The 24,742-nt window shown below is 44.4% G+C and overlaps 1 protein-coding gene across 3 annotated transcripts in view; it reads left to right on the forward strand.

Moving 5' to 3' along the window:
- The window catches only part of RTN1 (reticulon 1), a 210,362-nt gene that overhangs the window by 135,909 nt on the left and 49,711 nt on the right, over positions 1-24,742 (forward strand). The window contains exon 1 of one of the 3 annotated variants that reach the window (XM_067463065.1): positions 23,411-23,776. The exons of the other annotated variants lie outside the window; for them this stretch is intronic. Coding sequence (XP_067319166.1) covers positions 23,716-23,776 — 61 coding nt within the window. The 5' untranslated portion in view covers positions 23,411-23,715. Of the gene's footprint in view, positions 1-23,410; positions 23,777-24,742 lie in introns of those variants that run through there. 3 annotated transcript variants of the gene reach the window in all.

Consider the following 24,742-nt stretch of genomic DNA (forward strand, 5'->3'; position numbering starts at 1 on the left):
CTGTGGCTTCCTCTCACATATTTATACATGGCTATCATATCCCCTCTCAGCCTTCTCTTCTTCAGGCTAAACATGCCCAGTTCCCTAAGCCGCTCCTCATAGGGCTTGTTCTCCAGACCCTTGATCATTTTAGTCGCCCTCCTCTGGACACATTCCAGCTTGTCAATATCTCTCTTGAATTGTGGTGCCCAGAATTGGACACAATATTCCAGATGTGGTCTAACCAAAGCAGAATAGAGGGGTAGCATTACTTCCTTAGATCTAGACACTAGGCTCCTATTGATGCAGGCCAAAATCCCATTGGCTTTTTTTGCCGCCACATCACATTGTTGACTCATGTTTAACTTGTTGTCCACGAGGACTCCAAGATCTTTTTCACACGTACTGCTCTCGAGCCAGGCGTCCCCCATTCTGTATCTTTGCATTTCATTTTTTCTGCCAAAGTGGAGTATCTTACATTTGTCACTGTTGAACTTTATTTTGTTAGTTTTGGCCCATCATCTCTCTAATCTGTCAAGATCGTTTTGAATTCTGCTCCTGTCCTCTGGACTATTGGCTATCCCTCCCAATTTGGTGTCGTCTGCAAACTTGATGATCATGCCTTCTAGCCCTTCATCTAAGTCATTAATAAAGATGTTGAACAGGACCGGGCCCAGGACGGAACCCTGCGGCACTCCGCTGAGAAGATCCTCCATGGTGCATGTGGGAGGGCTCAGGCTGCATTGTAATAGGTGGTCTGTGCTTTGCTCTTCTCCATGTCTGCTATATAGGTATGATTCGGTGATTAACACTGACTAAGCTAAGCATTTGGGGTCTAATTAACTAAATTTAAAAATATGAGCATATTGCCCAAGAGTCCATACAGTGTTCTGCTGAAATACTTAAGAAAGTCTGAAGCTATTTACAGCTTATTCCTAAAAATGATGATTCATTGTTAGAAGGAGAGGCTATTTTTAAAAACATGTTCTCCATCCTATTGCAATAACACATCACGTGGTTTATCAGAACACTGTCGGTGATTTATTCTTTATTGGTAGGCTGCATTCATTTCTTGGCTCTCAGCCTTCCCAGGCTTGAAGTAAAATAAAGAACCTTTCTAATAATTTTTAAGAAGCATAAAATTGGAATGCAATTTCATTTTGAAACAGTTGTGTGGATCCAATGGAGGTTAGTGGTTTCTAGGTTAGTAGAGTCCATCTAGATCAGTGGTTCCCAACCTTCCTAATGACGCAACCCCTTAATACAATTCCTCATGTTGTGGTGACCCCCAACCATAACATTATTATCGTTGTTACTTCATAACTGTAATTTTGCTACTGTTAGGAATCGTAATGTAAATATCTGATATGCAAGATGTATTTTTATTCATTACACCAAATTTGGCACAAAGAACTTATACGCCCAAATTTGAACACTGGTGGGGTTTGGGGAGGGGGGATTGATATTGTTGCACTCCAGAACAGGATTCCCTCTGACTTTAAACACCACACAGTTGAGTTAAAATAGCAAGCAGTTTATTGAGGATAATACAAGCCAAAGCAATAAAGAATAATCCACAGTAAAAGGTAAATCTAAATGATTAAGAAGCAAAAATGATTAAGAAGCCAAAGTGGTCCATGCCTTAGCCACCTCTAGACTGGATTACTGCAATGCACTCTACGTGGGGCTGCCCTTGAAAACGGCCCGGAAATTTCAGATGATCCAACGGGCGGCAGCCAGGTTGTTAACTGGGGCTCCTTACAGGGAGCGGTCATCCCTCCTGTTCAAGGAGCTCCACTGGCTGCCATTCATCTACCGAACCCAATTCAATGTGCAGGTTCTTACCTACAAAGCCCTGAACGGTTTGGGACCCACCTATCTGCATGACCGCATCTCTGTATACGAACCCATGCGATCCCTTCGATCATCCGGAGGGGGCCTGCTCTCGATCCCACCAGCATCGCAGGCGTGGTTGGTGTGGACGAGAGAGAGGGCCTTTTCGGTGGTGGCCCCTCAACTCTGGAACTCACTCCCTAAAGACATCAGACAGGCCCCAACCTTGGCAGTCTTTAGGAGGAGCTTGAAGATGTGGTTGTTCCAGTGTGCCTTCCTGGAATAATGATCCCATAGCACTTTGTCCTCCAAAGCACTTTACATTTTTTAGATCTGCTCGTATGCCCTTCTACAAACGCCACTATCACCTTTCGTCCATGTCCCAGCATTATTTCCATTTTAACTTTACATTTGGCCTTCCCACTGTTTTTAATTGCTTGTTGGCTTATTGATAATGTTGTATATTTTATTGTCTATGTTTTATTTTAATTGCTTGTACTGTTGTTGTTTTGCTTGCATTGTTGTATTCGGCCTCGACCTCATGTAAGCCGTACTGAGTCCCTTGGGGAGATGGTAGTGGGGTACAAATAAAGTGTTATTATTATTAGTGTTAAAAAGAGCAATAAATCCAAAGAGAGAGCATCCATAGAAGTCTATGAAATGAAAGGCTTGATTTCAAAGGCAAAATAACAGCAAATGCATTTAAAACAGGACCCAAACAAAGAGAAATGTCCAGGAACTTGGCGTGAAGAACTTAATGTGAATTCAACATTGCTTCGTCTGAAGCTAGACTCAGTACTTGGCACTTATATGCCTACTTTGTTTCCCAAACAGCTAAGAACGGATTTTTCCTCGGTTTTGGTTTCACATCTCGCCCTTCTGCTCTAATCTGACTGAGCACCTTAATTTCTGATTTTTTTTAATGCTGGTTAAAAGCACTTTTTCTGTTCAAAGCTTCATAAAAAATCTGCGCCTGGAGATAACTGACCAGGTGCAGAGGCTTTCCCAGACCTTAAGAATCCTTTTGCAGCAATACAGGCCACTCTAAGCCATCAACCAAACTGCACTCAGGCCCCACATCTCCAAAACCAAGACCAAGAAACAGAGTATTATCCTGACTCCCTTCAGGAACATCTTCATGGACAACATCCCCATTCCCATGAGAGGAACATGAACAACATTATCATTCCCATTATCCAAAGCAACCAAATCATTAGACACAACATTGTCATGCCCATCATCCAAAGCAACCTGATCTATCCATTGAGACAGACACAATAACAGGCTGAACAGACTGACATACAACAGATATTGTCATTTGGGAGTTGTAGTTACTGGGATTAATAGTTTACCTACAATCAAAGAACATTCTGAACTCCACCAATGATGGAATTGAACCAAACTTGGCACACCGAACTCCCATGACAACAGAAAATGCTGGAAGGGTTTGGTGGGCATTGACCTTGAATTTTGGAGTTGTAGTTCACCTAAGAAAAAAGAGCACTGTGGACACAAACAATGATGGATCTGGACCACACTTGGCGCAAATAGTCAATATGCCCAAATGTGAACACTGGTGTAGTTTGGGGAAAATTGACCTTGACATTTGGGAGATGCAGTTGCTGGGATTTATAGTTCACCTACAATCAAAGGGCATTCTGAACCCCACCAATGATAGGATTGGGTCAAACTTCCCACACAGAACTCCCATGACCAACAGAAAATGTTGTGTTTTCTAATAGTAGTTGGTGACCCCTATGACACCACCTTCTGACCCCCCTAGGGGTCCTGACCCCCAGGTTGAGAAACAATGCTCTAGATTGTAAAGTTAATGCAGCTTGATATTATTTTAACAGCCATGGTTTAAAGCTATGGGATCTTGGGAGTTGTAGTTCTCCAAAGTCTTTAGCCTTCTCTGCCAAAGAGGATTGGTGACTTTCCAAACTACAAATCCCACGGTTTTCATGGCATTGAGGGATGGCAGTTAACGATGGTACCAAACCACGTCAATTCCACTGCCTAGATGCATCAGCTGTGTACACTTGAGAGGAACTACAGCCCCCGTAGAGATTTCTGTGAAGGGGTGTGAGAAGAGGGGAGAAAGAAATCATTTTTGGAAGCTTAATCTTGTCTTCAGGTTTTGGCATCCATCCATCCATGCTGTCATTCCATTTGTCATCCGCAGCATGGTTCTGAATCATATACATTATGATGCTCCATATGGGACCATTCCAAACTGTTAGAGTTGTTACACCGAGAAACCAGATTGCTTTACTAAAACTCAGCATTGTTATTCATCTCAACCTTATGTTGCATGACTAGATAGAGACACCGCCCCACACACATACCCATACAAAGAGAGAGAGAGAGAGATAGTGAGAGATGACTCTAAGGCTTCCAAACCCAAATTTCATGTCTTTTTTTGTGTGTCCTGGTCAGAGGCGGCCCTAGGTAATTTTCTACAGTAAGCAAACAGTATTTTGCTCCCCCCCCCCCACCCAATCACTGATATATATTTTCTGTTCGTCGAGGGAGTTCTGTGTGCCATATTTGGTTCAGTTCCATCATTGGTGGAGTTCAGAATGCTCTTTGATTGTAGGTGAACTATACATCCGAGTAACTACAACTTGCATATGTCAAGGTCTATTTTCCCTCAAGAGCGCCCCTGGGCAAAATCAACTATACTGCAAATGCTTACTTTGCATAATGGGTGAGCCGCCCCTGGTCCTGGTTTGTGTTCTGTTTCACACATACTTTAAAGCAGTGTTTCTCCAGCTTCCTAATGCAGCGACCCTTTAATACAGTTCCTCATGTTGTGGTGGTGTTGGTATAGCACAACAGTAATTTTGCTGCTGTTGTGTTTTTTAATGTAAATATCTGATATGCAAGATGTATTTTCATTCACTGGACCAAATTTTGCACAAATACCCGATACTCCAAAATTTGAATACCGGTGAGGTTGGGGCGGGGGGGGGGTACTGATTTTGTCATTTGGGAGTTGTAGTTGCTGGGATTTATAGTTCACCTACAATCAAAGAGCATTCTGAACTTCACCAACAATGGAATTGGCACACAGAACTCTCATGACCAACAGAAAATACTGGAAGGGTTTGGTGGGCATTAACCTTGAGTTTGGGAGTTCTAGTTCACCTATATCCAGAGAGCACTTTGGACTCAAACAATGAAAGATCTGAACCAAACTTGGCACAAATACTCAATATGCCCAAAATGAACAGTAGTGGAGTTTAGGGAAAATAGATCTTGACATTTGGGAGTTGTAGATACTGGGATTTATAGTTCACCTACAATCAAAGAACATTCTGAACCCCGCCAATGATAGAAGTGGGCCAAGTTTCCCACACAGAATCCTCATGCCTTGAAGGGACTTGCTGGTGCGAGCCTCCTTCCAGCTTCACATGCTCTCCCTCACTGTTGCATCCCAGTTCAAGAAACGAGACCATAAGATTAAATCCACCACACTGGACTGTAGGAAAAGCAATCCTTGTTTATTGATGAAAAATTGGTTACAAAAGAAAGGTAAATGCAAAGTCAAAAAGCCACAGAAAAACACAGCAGTCAGTAGAATCTCTGAACTTGAGCAAAATTTCAAAAGCCACAATACAAGAACCAGGAATCTGTTAGCCTTTTACTAACCATGAACTTGATAACTAAGCCTCTGGGATTACCGGCCATGAAACACAGGAATTCTGCCAAGGCACAGCCACAGTCCCAAACGTTGCTTGATCTAAAGAGGCACCCGGCAAGAGGCCTCTTAAACCAAAGAAGCTATTCTTTGAAACGCCCCTTGACTTTGACGTCTGGGCCTGTCTCTCCTGTAAACAATGTGACCTTCGTAGAAACTGGGAAACATTTCTGTCTCTAACTATCTGTTCTCTTCGGTCCTCATTAAAAGCCCCATGTGGAGAGATATCACGGCTAGTGATATCACGGCTAACTTCCAAAACATTTTCCTCCAGCTGTTGAGTTTCATTTTCATCCCCACTGACCTCTGCATCAACAACAGATTCCACACTGTCAGGGTCAGGGAGAGCTTGCTCAGTTGGAAAAACTATCAGAGAATCCGGTTCACACAGATCAGGATCAGGCTGAACCCCAACACTCACCCGTGCATGCGCACCCTGCTGCCATACACCAAGTACGCCTGCTCTCCCCTCCCCGCTTGGAGTCTCAGAAACAACCCTCCTCTTAGCTGAGAGGCCGACCAATCAGAGAGGAGGGGGGCTTTTGGTGGGAGGCTTCACCATCTGTTTCCAAAAAGGAAGAGAAGGAGAGGTGGAGAGATTTTCAGCCTTCTCTGCCAAAGGGGTTCCTAAGACCATCAGAAGTACATGTTTTCCGATGGTCTTTGGCAACCCCTCAGAAACCCACTCGTGACGCCCCCAAGGGGTCCCGACCCCCAGGTTGAGAAACACTGCTTTAAAGTGACGGTTTCGCTGCTTAATCTCATTTTAACACATATATCCGTGAAGTCTGCAAGCTGCTTATCAGACCATAAGCCTAATCTATAGTTTCTAATTAATTTTTTCTCTTTACGTCTGCCTTCTGCAATGCGTGCGGATAGGGCCATGCCCCCAAGCTCAAAAGGAAGTAGGAGTGACCTCTAAGAAGGATGCTCTCTCTTCCTTCCTCCAGATCTCATTATGTTCTCCTCTACGTGCACAGCTTCTGTGGAATTGCAGTTCTTTTACCCGGAGCTACTGTCTCCTTTGCAGCGGCTTCAAACCAAGCACTTTGCGATAAAGGGGAGAATGGGGTCCCACTGTTAGACAAATTGGGAATTGTAAAAGGCTCTCATGGTCAGAATCACTGAGTTGCTGTGAGTTTTTTGGGCTGTATGGTCATGTTCCAGCAGCATTCTCTCCTACCATTTTGCCTGCATCTGTGGTTGGCATCTTCAGAGGTTCTGTTGGCAGTGAGACAAGTGGATTGTATATACAGTATTCCCTCACTTATCACAGGTGATCCATTCCAGGACCACCCGCGATAAGTGAAAAACCTCTGCTGGATGGGGTTGCACTCCCCCTGAAGGCACAGGTCCGCAGCTCAGGTGTCCTCCTAGAGCTTGAAGCTCAGGCATCGGCAGTGGCTGGGAGGGCCTTCGCACAATTAAGACTCGTGCGCCAGCTGCGACCATACCTTGTGAAGTCAGATCTGGCCAGGGTGGTCCACACCTTAGTCACCTCCAGATTGGATTACTGTAATGCACTCTACGTGAGGCTGCCCTTCAAGACAGCTCGGAAATTTCAATTGGTCCAATGGACGGCAGCCAGGTTACTAACTGGGGTGACTTACTGTTTAAGGAGCTCCATTGGCTGCTGTTCATTTTCCGATCCCAATTCAAGGTGCAGGTTCTGACCTACAAAGCCCTGAATTGTTTGGGACCCACCTACCTGCGTAACTGCATTTCTGTATACGAAATCACGCGATCTCTTTGATCATCTGGAGAGGCCCTGCTCTCACTCCCACCCTTGGTGGGGACGAGGGAGAGGGCCTTCTCTATGGTGGCCCCCCCGACTCTGGAACTCACTCCCCAAGGATATCAGACAAGCCCCCATATTGGCAGTCTTTAGGAGGAGCCTGAAAACATGGCTGTTCCAGTGTGCCTTCCCCGAATAAAGGAAACAATTCCCTGCAAAATATCCTGAGAAGCACTTTAATTACCCGTTGGGCTGCTCTTTACTTTTTGTTTAAAACCCTCCTACCAGATATATCCTCTGTTCATGTCCAGCATTTATTTTTTAAGATTTTAACTATTACATCTGGCCCAGCCATAGCTTTTTAAATCCTTGTGTGTTATTGTTATATTAATTGTATTTTTTATTTTGCTTATTCTCTGTTGTTTTTATTGATGTGTTATTGGGCTTGGCCTCATGTAAGCTGCTCCGAATCCCTTGGGGAGATGGTGGCAGGGTATAAATAAAGTTTTATTATTATTATTTATTAAAAACCGTAAAGTAAGGACGCTCTGCCCACTCGGCAGCAGCCTTGTCCTCTTTGCTGAGTCTGCTGCTCGCCACCTCGGAGGTCACTTGGGCACCATTGATGACACTGCCAGGCTGGACTGAGGCCTGGTCTTGCTGCCCCGGAGGCCCCTTGGGCAAGTTGATGGCCTCCAAGGCGGCGAGCAGTAGACTTGATGAAGAGGCCGAGGCCGCTGCCAAGTGGGCAGAGACAAGCCCCAGGGTAAGGCCTAGCACCTGGCTCCCCCTCCCCTCCTCCTCTACCTCCTCTTCCCCCCCCCCCCCGCGACTCCCCCTCCCCGCTTATTGCGGACCCCCAAAACAGCGGGTCCTCAATAAGCGAACTGCGATATAACGAGGGAACACTATATGCCTGTGGAATGTCCCGGGCGGGAGAAGTGCAGCATTGTCCTGGCACAAATCAAAGAACATGAAAGGCACTGCAGACTAATTCAGAAGTCAGCTATAGCAGAACACATGATAAACCAACCTAGACAGAGAATATTATTTGAGAACACAGAAATTGTAGCCCGCTTTGACAACCACTTTGTCAGACTACACAGAGAAGCCATTGAAATCCATGAGCACGTGGACAATTTCAACAGAAAGGAGGAAACCATGACAATGAACAAACATCTGGTTACCAGTATTAAAAAACACCAGAATAAAGACAGAAAATAGTGAACAGCATTCAGAAACAGGAGAAATCCAAACAACAAAGGCCAGGCTACCCCTATGCAGATACTCTCACTGATTGACTTCGCAAACTTCAAGTGCTAATTCAAGCTTGCTAACTGCAACATTCACATTTCCTTCAACAGACAAGGGTTCTTTCTCCCACCCTGGACATTCCACAGGTATATTATATACACCTGTGTATATAGCCAGGAAATCAGAAGACGCTTACTTCTTGGGAGGAGAGCAATGTCCAGTCTCGATAAAATCGTAAAGAGTAGAGACATCAGACTGGCAACAAAGATCCATTGCCTAGTCAAAGCCATGGTATTCCCTGTAGTCACCTACGGATATGAGAGCTGGACCTTAGGGAAGGCCGAGCGAAGGAAGAGAGATGCTTTTGAACTGTGGTGTTGGAGGAAAGTTCTGAGAGTGCCTTGGACTATGAGAAGATCCAACCAGTCCATCCTCCAGGAAATAAAGCCCGGCTGCTCATTGGAGGGAAGGAGACTAGAGACAAAGTTGAAGTCCTTTGGCCACATCATGAGGAGACAGGAAAGCCTGGAGAAGACAATTATGCTGGGGAAAGTGGAAGGCAAAAGGAAGAGGGGCCGGTCAAGGGCAAGGTGGATGGATGGCATCCTTGAAGTGACTGGACTGACCTTGAAGGAGCTGGGGGGTGGTGACGGCCAACAGGGAGCTCTGGCATGGGCTGGTCCATGAGATCACGAAGAGTCAGGGACGACTGAACGAATGACCAACAACAATTATATACACTCCACTAGCCTCATTGCCAACAAAACGTTTGAAGGTGCCAACCACAGATACAGGCAAAACTTTAGGAGGGCATGCTGCTGGAACATGGTAATGAAGCCCAAAAAACTCACAGCAACTCAGACTGGGAATTGATTGAGTGACTGAACCTAAAGGCTGCTGACCAGTGGCTCCTCTTCATCCCGGAGAGAAATGACCACTGGAATGCCAAAGAAGGGTTCTGTCCTGGGCCCAATGCTATTCAACATCAGGTTGCTGTGAATTTTCTGAGCTGTTCCAGAAGCATCAAAGAGAGAATGCTTCTGGAACATGGCCATACAGCCCGGAAAACTCACAGCAATCCAGTGATTTCAGTCACGAAAGCTTTCGACAACACACTATTCAACATAGGTATCAATCACTTGGATGATGGAATAGAAGGCATGCTGATCACATTTGAAGACGGCACCAAATTTGGAGGGTTGACTGGATTTCCTTTCTGTTTCCCACAGACAACAGAGTATGTATATTGCTATAGAGTTTTTGTAAACTGTGGGGTTACAATAAATATTTTTGGGGTGATATTCAACAACAGGGATTTTAAAAATGTAAATACACATTTATGTTGAAACACCACACAATGATTTTATAGACAACCGCTTTGGTGTCAACATCCACACCCACGGTGGCATTAACTATTGTGGCATGCACCCCTGTAGTAAAAAAAAGGTTGTCCCCTGACATTAAGTCCAGTCATGTCTGACTCTGGGGTGTGGTGCTCATCTCCATTTCTAAGCCGAAGAGCCGGCGTTGTCCGTAGACACCTCCGAGGTCATGTGGCCGGCATAACTGCATGGAGTGCAGTTACCTTCCCGTCGGAGCGGTACCTATTGATCTACTCACATTTGCATGTTTTCAAACTGCTAGGTTGGCAGAAGCTAGGGCTAACAGCGGAAGCTCACACCGCTCCCCAGAATCGAACCTGCGACCTTTCGATCAACAAGCTCAGCAGCTCAGCGCTTTAACCCACTGCGCCACCGGGAGCTCCCTGTAGTAACATCACTGAATTGTTGTATTCTGGGAGTACTCAAATACCCAGTCCCACAATAGATGAATGACTGAATGGATAGATATGCACTAGGAAGCAATCCCTAGTACAACCGCTTTGGGTGCTAGTCCTAGGAGAAAAGTGGGATACGATTATTATTATTATTATTATTATTATTATTATTATTATTTGAAACACAACAGGATGAGTCCACAGCAGACACTCTGCTGGCTGTTGAATTGGATCACACGTCGGACACTTCCCAAGTGTCTAGGACTGTGTGATGTATCAACGAATAATGCGTGCAGATCCCAGTAAGGTGGCCTTTTGCAGCTGACAGATGGTAATTTTGTCAGTGCCGATTGTGTTTAAGTGCAGGCCAAGGTCTTTAGGCACTGCACCCAGTGTGCCAATCACCACTGGGACCATCTTGACTGGTTTGTGCCAGAGTCTTTGCAATTTGAGCTTTAAATCCTCATATCGTGTCAGCTTTTCAAGTTGTTTCTCTGCAATCCTGCTGTCACCTGGGATTGTGACATCGACGATCCATACTTTGTTTTTTAACACAATTGTGAGGTCAGGAGTATTATGCTCCAAAACTCTGTCTATCTTAATCCAGAAGTTATCATCACCATCAACAACAGCAACAACAACAACTAGTAGCAACAGCAACCTGGATTTCAGCCCCCCCCCCCCTTTCCAGGATGATGATGTAAGTAAATAAGAGGAGACTTATGCTCCGCTGGTCTGCTGATTGAATCTCTTACACTTTATATCCTTCTTTCCCTCCTTCCCTTCCTCCTTCCCTCCTTTGTATCTTTTCTTCCATCCTTTTCGCATGTCAGCATTTCATTATCAGTAATATATCTTCAGTATATTTTGGGGTGGAGGAACCAACAGGCAAAGCAAACAGGCTCATCTTTGCAGACCTTGGCTTTTTGCTCCCTTTCCTGCTTCCATGGAAACATCGCTGGAAATTAACGGGGAGTTCAGATGGGTGTCAAGCACATCTGCTTACGAGATGTCCCCTGTTGTAAGGAATTCATCTTTGTTCCGTACCACAAGGGGAAGGGAACGTTGCTAGATGCTGAGATCTCTTGCCAAGTATGACCCTGTTTACATCAATAGAGGAGATGTGAATACCTTTCTGTGAGCAAAACTGCCTTCTCTCCTCAGGTGCATCTCTGCTGCAGAATGAATGCAGTTTCACATCACTGCAATTGCCATGCTATGGAATCAAAGGGTTATATTCTAATGGGGCACTGCAATGCTAGATACAGCATAACAGTGTAACATTAGAAAATGTTGGCTATTTCTTCTACCTTGGCAGTAGAGGCGGCCCTAGGTAATTTTCAACGGTAAGCAAACAGTATTTTGGTGCCCCCCCCCCCCCAACCAATCATTGATATATATTTTCTGTTTGTCGTGGGAGTTCTGTGTGCCATATTTGGTTCAATTCCATCATTGGTGGAGTTCAGAATGCTCTTTGATTGTAGGTGAACTATACATACTAGTAACTACACTTTCCGCACTTGCTCCCTTGCCTGGCCTGCTTTGGGTCCGGAGGTGTGCCTGAAGACCCCGGCATGTGTACCAAAAGTCACCTCTTCTCCTGACTTTCTCCTCAGCCATTGGGACCAAGAGAGAGAGAGAGAGAGAGGTGGAGATGCCCACCTTTCCTGAAGGTAGGCACAAAAACAAAGGAGGGAGCGGAGGTGGGAGATACCTCCAGCCGGAGGGTCTCTCTCTCTCTCTCTCTCTCGGTCCCAATGGCTGAAGAGAAAGTCAGGAGAAGACGCAACTTTTGGTGCGCACGCTGGGGTCTTCAGACACGCCTCCGGACCCGAAGTGGGCCAGGCGCGGCAGCTCCGCCCCTTGGCCCACCAGCAGATTGGGGAGAGGAGAGGAGGTGGGTAGAGCGCCAGGGGATCGGGAAAGGGAGCCGGTCATGGGGAAGGAATCGAACACGGAGAACGATTGAGCGCCGGCTCTGCTTGTGTACCCGGTGGCTGGGTGGAGCAGGAACGAGAGGGGCTAGGCGAGGCTCAAGGGCCCGGCCCCTTTGGGAAGAGGATCACCTGGCAGTGAGGCAAGAAAGCCGAGGCTCCCTCTGGACTGCTAGGGCTGTTGTGACCTGAGGGGGCGCTCCTCAAGTGGCAGTCGAGGGGCATTTACAGAGGCGCCTCTGTGCCCCTGGCAAAAAAAAGTGTTCTGTGACCGCTTACTTCATGTAATGGATGAGCCGCCCCTGCTTGGCAGCCACCTCTCCACAAAAGTCAACATTGACACTGAAATACAACACCGCCTGAGCTCTTCTGGAAGAAGCAAAGACCACCAGAATTAAATCAATGCTCCTCCACCATCCATGTTGTCCGAATGCCCGATCACCGTCTCCCAAAACAGTTACTATACTCCCAACTTAAGAATGGGAAACGTAATGTTGGTGGACAGGAAAAGAGATTTAAAGATGGGATTAAAGTAAACCTTAAAAACTGTGGCATAGACACCGAGAACTGGTAAGCCCTGACCTTTGGGTGTTCTAACTGGAGGTCAGCTGTGACCAGCAGTGCTGCACAATTTGAAGAGGCACAAATGGAGTGCAAAAAGGAGAAACATGCCAAGAGGAAGGCAGGATATGGACAGAGACGGCAGTTTCCTGTGTGATGGTAAATGAAGCAGATGATTGCTGTTGAGACAGTTGTAGTTTATTAATTTATTTATTTAGAGTAATTATATTCCGCCCTTCTCACCTTGCAGGGGTCTTAGGGTGGATTACAATATACATATACATGGCAAACATTCAATTGACACACAACATATATAGACAGACACACAGAGGCTATTTAACATTCCAGCTTTTTCATGAGGGTATTTTGGCCACCAGGGGAACTGTCGCTTCACTGTCCATTTGTGACACTGATGAAGTACTTCCTCATTCTTTGCATGCTTGCTGAAGATTTTTATGGCATAGTAAATTAGCCTCCCCCGCATAAGTGGTACCTAAATTTCCTACTTGACAGATGCAACTGTCTTTTGGTTGACAACAAGCTACACAAACTGGTCAGAAGCTCACTCCAACCTGGGCTGGCATCATGTCTGATAGGGGAGATGAAATTCTTTTGAGATTTTCATACCTCCTTAAACTCATGGAGAGGCAATGCATACTTTGCCATAGAAATGTATGCCTTTCAAAGGCTTGTGCCTGGGATTCTATAAAAAAGTACACATGGAATAATGCATACCTTTTTTTAAAAAATGAAGATGTTAAAATGCAGACAATGGAAACACGCAACAATTGCCTTCAAAGAATGGAGAAAAATGTATTAAAATATAGAGAACAGGTGTAAATAAACATGTTGCCTTATGGAAAATGCATACAGAAGATGCTTGTAAATTTCTACGTGGGAGGGAAAAAACAATCTCGTAGCCTGACACAAACAAAGACATGGGTGGAGTTTGGAGCAAATACGGTGTATTTGGGTCACAGCTTTTCACATTCCTAAATCTACTCCTTCTGAATACCCTTGTTTAATTGTTTTGGATATGATTTTAACTGCTTTTTATATGACATTATGTTTAGCCATCTCATCCTGGAAGAAAAGCAGGGTAAAAATTAACCAATGAAGGAAAAATGGAATGGATGTCATTTAGGTTTTATGCTCTTGTTACATCTCAAATAGACTACTACAACACACTCTACCTGGGGTTGCCCTTGAAGACTGTTCAAGGGGCGACAGCCAGATTGCTCACCAGACCGGAGCATAAAACCTCCCTGCTATGTCAGCCCCACTGGCTGCCAGTCTGCTAACAAGCACAATTCAAACTGCTGTCTTTAACCTTTAAAGTCCTATACATTTCCAGCCCAGATTTCCTGTCCGAACGCATCTCCCCTTATGATCCACCTCTGAGGTTAAGATTGTCGGGGGAGTCCCTGCTCTCGGTACCATCTCCTTCACAGGTGTAATTGGTGGGGACAAAAAACAGGGCCTTCCCAGTGGAATCTTCTTAATTTATTCCGAATTACGAAGATTTTGACTGAACCTAACCATGCCTAATGTTTTGTATCAGAAACTAGAGCTAATGTGTTCTTGTTGCACCTCAGGGTAAAATCATCTTGCTTAAGACACCAAAGAACACACCAGCAGTTGTCTTTATGGTTTGTTAAAATAAAGGATTAAAAGTTCATGTTTTGGTACAGCTGTACAAGGAGCTCCAACTTTATTTGCTTTGTATTAAATGTTTGGTTGCAGTCCTGGGTTTCAGGGTCTCTGCAGATAGGTGGCTTCTTTTGGCTGCAGTCATAGGGCAAGTCACCTGTCCATCATTGTTAAGTTTTGGTCCCTCCCCTTACTCAGGGCAATTGGGAAGGGAAGGGAACCATTTTTTAGTTAGTCTCAGCAAGGAAAGCTATGTACAGGATGTGTGCAAGCTTCCCCTGTACAAAAGCTTCAACCTTAAAGAATTTCCGGGGGAGAACAGTTTCAAGAGTCTCCTAAGAATTTCCAGGAAAACAGCCCTAAAGACCAAAGAACTCCAGCTGGAGAACATCTAATGCCTTACTGGTAGGTCCACTCGACGTTTGAGACGCAGTTCGACCCGGTAGTGGAGCCCACATCAGTAAGTGTTAGATTACAGTCAGCCTGGGAGAAGTTAAAAAGGGAGATTTTCCTTTAAAGAAGAAGTTATTGAAGACAGTTGCCTATCCTTCGTGGGCAAGATTAGGAATTCACCAGTTGCCTAAAAGCTTGGAATCATTTGCTTAACTTTACTGAAGACAAGAGAAGTTTCTGTTTGATTGTTCATTAATAAAAGACTTTGTTGTACTTCACAAGCCATCTAAAGACTAATTGTGGTGAAACCCTCTGAGAACTTCTCTTTGGGCTTCCCACTGGGCAAAGGTTGCACATCCTGTTCTAAAGACAATTATTTACAGGCACCAGCGCGCGACAGGACAGGGAAAAGTATATTTCAAAAGATCAATCCAAGGTCACTTAGGCAAACAAGATCCATGAAGACACAGGCAAGGCAAAGTCCCATGAGAACATGACAAAGTCCCGAAACATGAACATGAAAAGCTGCAAGACAAATCCAAAGTCTCTTGGTTGAAGCGGAAAGTTGTTCTGACACTGAGGCACTTTCAAACAGCCTATTTAATACTCTTGAGACAACATGAAAGCGTTCCTCTGGCCCCAAGCCTCCTTGTCTTGCCTGCTAGCGATCCTGACACTCCTTCGCACTTTGAATTCCAACCGGATCGGCTCTATCTAAACCACCGGCTCTATCAATGTCAATTCCCTTGTTAACTGGCTGAGAACTATCCTCCCTTCCAACATCAGGCACTTGGCTCTCAGGACTTTCACTTTCCCCAGCGTCATCTCTTGCTGTGGGAAACAACTAAACTTCTGCACCCTGTTCCTGGTCTTCTTCGTCTAACACAGGGACATCCTTGCTTTACATCTGGCTCTGAATCCCATCATCCCCATCAGAATCATTGACACTGTCACTCTGTGATTCCAGCTGAGTCACAACAGGTCTATTCAATGCAATTTTGTGAATCAGCACCCCAAATAACCAAACCGAATCCAAAGTTGACCAAAAACCAATTCGTAGCCCTTTTGGTACTAATGGTGGAGTGTGCTGTCGCACGCTGGGCCTGTGCACATGACTGTAGACAGGACATAAATTCTCCGTGCCCAACGGGATGTCGGGGCTGCCTCAGATTAAAGGCCCTTAGATTCCCTCAAACAGAGTCTTTAGAATGCTTAAAGTAATCCAACAAAGTTCTTTATTGATGAAAACAAACAGGTACTTTAAAGCTTTCTTAACAGTCTATAGACTCTTGCAATCTTGTTCACTGGGAACAGGCACTATCTTCATAACTGTATACTAACTAATGGGGAAACCCTTAACTTCTAATCTGGGCAGTCTGTACTTGCCTCTGTTGGCGTGGAGCCCCTGCACCCAGTACCAACTGCGTCTGGCTTCTGCGAGAGACCCTTGCCAAGCAGAGCTTTGCAGACTTCCAGGGAAAAAGAAGGAGTTCAGGTTGCTGTGATGGCCGGCTGAAGTCCCTCAGCCAAGCTGTGGGGCCATTTCTCGCCGGCCAAGCTGTAGGCTGTAGGCTGAATATCTCCCCGGCCAAGCCGTAGAAGACGAAGCTTTCTACAGGAGCTTCTTTGTTTTATGTCCTGTGCGAAAGGCTTCTCTGTGAGAACTGACTCAAAAAGGCTCCTATTCCCTCCAAAACTCAAAAAGGGGCGGGACCAGGGAACCTAACTATAATTGACAGGTGGCTTGCCCTATGATTGCAAACTATAGCAGGAAGCCACCCTGCTGCAAAATCCCAAGCTAATGGGGGTTCTGGTGTGGGAAGTTTGGCCCAACCCTTCCAGTATTTTCTGTTGGCCATGGGAGTTCTGTGTGCCAAATTTGGTTCAATTCCATCCTTGGTGGAGTTCAGAATGATCTTTGATTGCAGATTAGCTATAAATCCCAGCAATTACAACTCCCAAATGACAAAATCAACCCCCCCCCCCCAACCCCACTAGTATTCAAATTTGGACATCTTGGGTATTTGTGCCAAATTTGGTCCAGTGAATGAAGTACATCCTACATATCAGATATTTACATTATGATTCATAACAGTAGCAAAATCACTATTATGAAGTAGCAACAAAAATAATTTTATGGTAGGGGGTCACCACAACACGAGGAACTGTATTTAAGGAGTCACGGCAGTAGGAAGGTTGAGAAACACTGCTATACTCTTCTGCTTTGTAAAAGGATTTTTTCTTAGTTTTATTTTTATTTTATTTTAAATTAGCCTTTGGATAATAATAAAAGAAAGCATTTCTGCCACTGAGCAGGCCACAATAAGCCCTGAATGACTTTTTAAAAATGCATTAGGCCTGCTGTTTCCACTAGATTGGGCTTTCAGAGCTTGATGAGTCTATATTGGATGTTTGGTAGAGTGGCTTTTGCGAAATTTTACAAGGCAAGTAGATGGCTCCCTTATTTAAAGAGCTGAAAAATCAAGCATCACCATGGACCATCCCATCCATCAAGCAATGATCAGTAACTGCATTTTAGCAATTAGCTATCAATCGCTGGGTGAATTATTCTGAAAAAGCACTCCTCAGAGAAAATGTCTACACAAGATCTATAGTCAGGAATATAAATTGAAAAAATAAGGTAGTGGACAATATTTTAGATAGTGAGTTCAAATCCTTTTAAAGTTATGGACTTAATAGGAGACCTTGAGCATATTTGCCATTGCCCTGCCTTTGTTCATCCTCAGCAAATAACCTCTCCAACATGATGGCACGGTTTGAAAAGCACTTTGTGTGTGTTAATTATTCATCCTTGCTCACGTGCTACCCTTTGGAAATAATGTACAAGGTCAGGGTTAAAGCCATTCGGTTCGTTCCAACATATATGTGTAAGGTAATGGATGTCCCTCCCAGTCTGACTTATGCATCTCATAAGGTTTTCTTTGGCAAGGAAAGTCAAGGATAGTTTGCCATTGCTTATATTATTGAAACCCCCAAATAGGCCCCCCAAACAGACCTCAACCCTAGGAATGCCAAGACATGGAGCCCATGGGTAACCTTTCCCTCAGAAATCCAGTTTTAGGTGACCCTTGGCCCAAATCCACCAAGTTGCATATAGCATGTGTAGATCTCATCATTTCCTACAGACAAGGGACATAATCCAGTTCACAACAGCTCTATGTACTTAACAATGGGTCCAGATCAAAAAGTAACAGAAGTTACCCAACACCCAGCCAAATCATTTTCCTAGGAACCCATTTAGACCATGCCAACACCCTTCCCACCCATTCTTTAGCCAAGCCAAAACCCATTGTCTTAATCCAGGCAGAGAGGAATGGAGCTATTTTGTTGTTCATTCGTTCAGTCGCTTCCGACTCTTTGTGACTTCATGGACCAGCCCACGCCAGAGCTCCCTGTCAGTCATGACCACCCCCAGCTCCTTCAAGGTCAATTCAGTCACTTCAAAGATACCATCCATCCATCTTGCCTTTGGTCGGCCCCTCTTCCTTTTTCCTTCCATTTTCCCCAACATCATTGTTTTCTCTAAGTTTTCCTTTCTTTTCATGATGTGGCCAAGTACTTCATCTTGGCCTCTACTATTCTTCCCTCCAATGAGCAGTCAGGCTTTATTTCTTGAAGTATGGAGTGGTTGGATCTTCTCGCTATCTAAGGCACTCTCAGAACTTTCCTCCAACACCACAGTTCAAAAGCATCTATCTTCCTTTGCTCAGCCTTCCCTAAGGTCCAGCTCTCAAATCCGTAGGTGACTACAGGGAATACCATTGCTTTAACTATGCGGATCTTCGTTGCCAGTGTGATGTCTCTACTCTTCACTATTTTATCAAGATTGGTCATTGCTCTCCTCCCAAGAAGTAAGCGTCTCCCGATTTTCTGGCTGCAGTCTGCGTCTGCAGTAATCTTTGCACCTAGAAATACAAAGTCTGTCACTACCTCCACGTTTTCTCCCTCTATTTCCCAGTTGTCAATCATTCTTGGAGCGATTACCACCCATTAATTCAAAACTTGCCCACATTCTCCATGAACCCATAAGAGGCGAACCAAGAAGCCACCACAAAATTTCAAATTGAGTAATGACAATTTATTAACCTTCCTGCCAGACCTGGGAGCCAATCAGACTTCTAAAAATGCTTCTGTATGTTTTCCTTGTGGTATATTAGTTTTGAGAGTGCAGACTCTGCTGCCATCCACTTTGGCTGACGGCAGATTCATGTAAATGTCTAAAATAGCCACATTTGATGTTCAGAAAAGTTTGACTGTTGCCAAATTTGTTGAGACCCCAATATTGAGCTAAAGGGACCCCATTTGAGCTCAGGATCCACAGTTTATGAAGCAGTGAGGTTTCCCGCATAGGATGAGGTTTCCCGTATAGGAAACCCACCTGTTCTTCTCATTTAAAGCTTCATTTTCCCCACTTTTGCTCCCTTTGACGAGTCAGACATGTGCCTTAGCCGTCATCCACAGCTTCTTCAACAAGGCATAGCTTCTCCATATCTCTTTCAGCCTAAGGTCAATTTATTATTTCTCTTCTTAGGTCCATTTGTGTGTGTTATTTCTAAACAACTTATGTCAGGGCAAGCAGAGTTGCAAGGATGGGAAGCCACCCTAAAATCCCTAACCCATTGGGAACATGATGCTGCTGCTGTGGTTTCTGTATCTGTCAAAACACAACAGCACCTTATGACAACACTCTCTGGTGCAGGAGGATGTCTAAGGGCACCTTTTCTATGGCTATTATTGCCACTGCTGATTTTTATGGTTGTGGTTCTGTCATTAGCAATAGCAGTGCTACTATTTTGGGACTGTGACATCATGTTTCCCATTTCTATGTAAGGTTGTGAAAGCTGGACAATGAAAAAAGCTGATAGAAGGAGTTCAGGTAGTTTGAAAAAGATCTACAGATGGTTTAGGACTTTTTTAATTTTGAGGGTTTTCCTGTGCATTTTTGACAGTTCAGATGTTCCATGAAGGACTGCAGGTTGTCCTTTGGACTCTCTAAAGTTCCCCTCCTTTTAAAAAGTATCCTTTGAGGAGCAAAAGGGCAGTGGCTCCTACTTATCATGCTCACAGCATGACCAGAGGTGAAGTAATGTCTGGAATTTTTTTTTGGACTGAATAAAGGGTCGTATTTCTTCGTGGTGAGGAGTTGGGAGTAGCAGAGGGCATAAGGAACCCAAACCACCACAATTTTTGTGGTAGTTGGTGCAGATTTCATGGCATACTGACACGGCACTACACTTTCATCCCATGCACTAATTCCTTAACTAGTATTTGTAATATCCCATTTCCTTGTCTTGTTTACAGTTTGGCAGTGTCTCACGGCAGTTGTCACCATAGGTTATTGGGTGTTCTTCTGAGTTTAAAAGTGTTGTTTTTATGTGCTATTGGTTTTACTTTTTTGTATTGTACCGTGTGTTTGTTTTATGTGTTGTTTTTAGGTACTTTGTGTCATATGTAAACCACGCCAAACCCTTTGGGGAGATGGAGGCAGTGTATAAAAATAAAGTTATTGTTCAATGTATTGTCGAAGGCTTTCATGGCCGGAATCACTGGGTTGTTGTAGGTTTTTTTGGGCTATATGGCCATGTTCTAGAGGCATTCTCTCCTGACGTTTCGCCTGCACTATGGAAAGCATCCTCAGAGGTAGTGAGGACCTCACTACCTCTGAGGATGCTTGCCATAGAGCAGGCGAAATGTCAGGAGATAATGCCTTTAGAACATGGCCATATAGCCCGAAAAAACCTACAACAACCCAAAGTTATTGTTGTTATTTGATACACAAATAAGATTAGTACACAGCAAACAAGATCACTATGCTGGCTGTTGTATTCAATCACACAACGGACACTTCCCAAGTGTCTAGGACTGTGTGATGTATCAGGGAGTAACGTGTGCAGATCCGAGTAGGGTGGCCTTTTGCAACTGACAGATGGTAATTTTGCCAGCGCCAATTGTTTTTAAGTGCAAGCCAAGGTGTTTAAGCACTGTGCTGATCACCACTGGGACCACATTGACTGGCTTGTGCCAGAATCTTTGCAGTTCTGTCTTTAAATCCACATATTGTGTAAGCTTTTCCAGTTGCTTCTCATCAATCCCGCTGTCGCTTGGGATTGCAACGTTGATTATCCATACTTGGTCCCCACCCCCACTATTGTGAGATCAGAAGTATTGTGCACCAAAACTCTGTCAGTCTGAATTTGGAAGTCCCATTGGAGTTTGATGTGTTCATTTTCCATGACTTTTTCAGGCTTGTGATCCAACCAGTTCTTTGTCACAGGCAGATGGTATTTGTGGCACAAGTTCCAATGAATCATCTGAGCAACTGTGTTGTGCCTCTGCTTGTAGTCCATCTGTGTAGTCTTCTTGCAGCAGCTGAGGATGTGATCCATCGTTTCATCTGCTTCCGTGGAGAGACTGCTCTTGGAATCTGTCGTCGACTTTTTAATTCTGGCTTTGATGGCATTGGTTCTAATGGCTTGTTCTTGGGCTGCCGGAATCAGGCCCTCCTTCTCCTTTTTCAAATTTCCATTTGTGAACCACAGCCATGTTTTTTCTTTGTCAATTTGGCTCTCAATTTTTCCAAGGAACTGTCCATGGAGTGCCTTCTTTCGCCAGTTTTCTCTTTTGCTCTGGATTGTGTTTTTATGGTATCCACTCTTTGTTTTTTGCACTTTAAGCAGTATACTACAATTGATTTCCATCAATGTTGGTTCTTGACTGCCTTTCACATCATCTGCCGGTTCATGTTTCTCTTCTTCTACCGTTTGTTTCACTTGCAGAAGCCTTCTCTCTGCCTCCTGATTTTCTGGGCAGGTAAAGTCTGTCAACATCACTACATGGGTATAATGAGTAGAGGATTGTCATCAATGTTCTTGTTTTTAAGTCCAGATCATCCAGCTCTGCTTGTGTCCAATTCACAATTTCGGCAGTGTATCTGATGATGGGGATGGCCCAGGTGTTGCTAGCCTTGATCATATTTCCACCATTTAATTTGCTCTTCAGAATTTTTCTGACACTTTGGACATATTATGTGCTGACCACATTTGTCACGTGTCAATGCTGTTGTGCATAGTGTGTTTCAGTCAGGTCCAATGCAGAAGAAACAATAACATTGCACATAGGCAAGAAGAAAAAGAACAGAAAAACTTTACTCTTATCAGCAGAGTTAAAACATAAACTTGAAATGTTGCAAACAAAAACAAACAGTGCAACAAACTTACATAGTCATTGTAAGCAATACAGAATAAGGCTTCTTCTTCATCATCTTCATCCAAATGAGAGCAGTAGAAATGGTTGAGCAAAATGCCCGAGCCAAGGCTCCTCAGAGCAAAGCTGAACTGTATTCTAAAATCCATACAGTTATACCCCACCGGGTGTGATGTAGTTGACCTACATTAGCAGCTGCACATAATAATCAACAGTATAAAGTTTTCTTTAACACACACACACACACACACACACACTTGATCCTGTTACGACTTACTGTAACAAATGCTTGTTGTTGTTGTTGTTATATTTTGGGCATAAAATGATCTTCTGTCAGGTTATTTGTGAGGGTGATGGGATGCATTTGACTTACTGGTCATCTTTTACTAGCTGCTTCTTATCAGCATTGCTAGGAGTGCAGACTTAGTAGAAGACATTGAGCTAGTCAGCTGCTCACAGTCTTCACCACTTCACCACTCCTATTTATATTGCAGTCATGATTTCTAAATTTGCATTCTATACATGTGCCTCAACATATGCACACTTCATACAGATTTGTGGCCCTTTTGGTCTGCCTTTTTAAAAATAATGCTTAACTGGCAGCCCTATTTCTGAAGCACCGAGCGGGTCTCTAAAATAAGAATGATGTGTGATTTCTATTATTGTTCTATAAGAGGCTATGTTGGGAATCAGTGTTGTTGTTGTTTTCCGCTGTAGAACTATAGCAGTCTATTTTCCTGGGTTTCCCAACCATTTCTGGATTATAGTGGCAGGCAGGTCGAGGGGTTGTTATGCCAGGGGATAAATCCAACAGGCAAAGACAGGCTAAGAAGACGCTCTGGTAGTGATAGATAAGCATAGTTTCAGATCTCTCACTAAATCTTGATCTCTATTTGCTACCATGTTGTTCCAACCCTGCTGTTAGCAGATACGACTGGGGAGCAGGATTAGGAGAGACAGATGGGCAAGACGGCCAAGGCACCATGGACAGCAGCCTTGTGCCTATAAACCCTAGGAAATAAATATTCTTTGTTTTTCTTAAAATTAACCAGAAATTTCCAGAACAGGGATTGTAAACACGGAGGAAGCCGCACCCTTTTCTCTCTCTCTCCCCCTCCCCACCCTTGCCTATATCTCTCTTTATCTCTCCCATCCTTTCTACGCCCAGATTGTTTTTGTCCCTTGGCTGTCAGGTTGCCTTAACCATTTCCTTGGCTTGACAGCACTCACTCTACCCCTCACCCTTTTACAATATTGTTCATGTTGTTATAATTTGTGCGGCCACCGCTGCATCTTGCGCTCTCTCTCTCTCTCTGTATCTCTCATACATATATACCCTCCCTCTTTTTAACAAAAGGGACTGGTCCCCAGGGCAAGCGCAGCATCCTTTTTGCTGATTTGCTGCAGTGTAGACCGCAGCGGTTACACTACGCCCTCCCCCCTCTTCCCCTTGCCTCTGCTTAACAGCATCCCTCCATCTGTAGCCAGTGCAAAGGCAAAAGGGGGTGAGAGAGAGAGAAAGAGAGAGAGCAGCATCAGCAACAACAACCAGAGAGAGACCCACTCATCACCCCTTCAATACTTGGGAATGCTTGAGTGCTGAAGGAAAAGGCAAGAGCGGAAAGAAGACAGACAGGGACCCAGCCATTCCTTCCTCTCTTCCCATCGCAAGATGCAAGCCAGTGCCGATTCTACAAAGATGGAATGCCTCTGGAGCAATTGGAAAGGACAGGGTAGATATATATCCGATACACATATATTTTCCTCTACTCTAGTTTTGCATGCCTAGAAAAGATTGCAAAGGGGAGGACATCTCTTTTGCCTTTCTCTATCTCCTCCCTTTATCTCTATCGTTGCATTCTTGGGCACATTTTTGTTGCGATCGATATCAAGACAGACGTATTTATAGATATTAGGCAGACAGATAGATGGGTGGGTGGGGAGGTAGGCGGATGGATCCCGGTGGTGTCCCTTGTGTCCTGTTTGTTTTCCACGCCCAAACTGTGCTGTTGTTAAAAATGTGACATGTCTTTCCTCACCTTGTGACAAATGGCAACCTTTGCCCACTTGCCTGTTGCCCCTCTTGAAGGACCACCACCTGTACATTATTGTTATTGTGCATCTGAACAGCTAGGAATTGGGGAAAGGGAGGGGAATTGATTGAAAGCTGTCTCTGGCAGGCTGACTGTTGCTCTGGTTTTATGTTTTGGAAAGGGTTTTGGCTCATTCCGTTTGGGAAAAGTCCTTATCGTTTCAAAGACGGTGGCGTGGTTGAGATTGCTTGACTCAAACCATCTTCTCCATCTTCTCATCCTTGTCATCACCATCTAACATTGGCTTTGCCCAATCGCCGGTTATTTTGGGCTTTCCAAATGTATCCTGAACTATTTTGAGCATTTGATCATCTGTTGAGCAAGTCAGCGCCAAGAATGGGTGCATTTCTTTTGTGATAAGGGATGTGTTTTGAGCGTTGTCCCATTGGGTGTGGCTGGCTACCTTCTCCTTGCCTTACGTTGGTTTTCAGCCATTTTTACTCAGACTTCATCTTTCCTCTGTACCTTCCTTTGTTTTGGTTCCAATTGTGGTGTGAGGACAACATCAACATAGGGCTGCCCAGTCATTTTGGAGGCATTTCATTGGCATCTTTGCTTTTCCTCCTCAATTCATTTTAAGATGCTTTTTCATGCTTGTAAGGCACA

This window comes from Anolis sagrei, chromosome 1, assembly GCF_037176765.1.
Source record: "Anolis sagrei isolate rAnoSag1 chromosome 1, rAnoSag1.mat, whole genome shotgun sequence".
Taxonomy (NCBI): Eukaryota; Metazoa; Chordata; class Lepidosauria; order Squamata; family Dactyloidae; genus Anolis; species Anolis sagrei.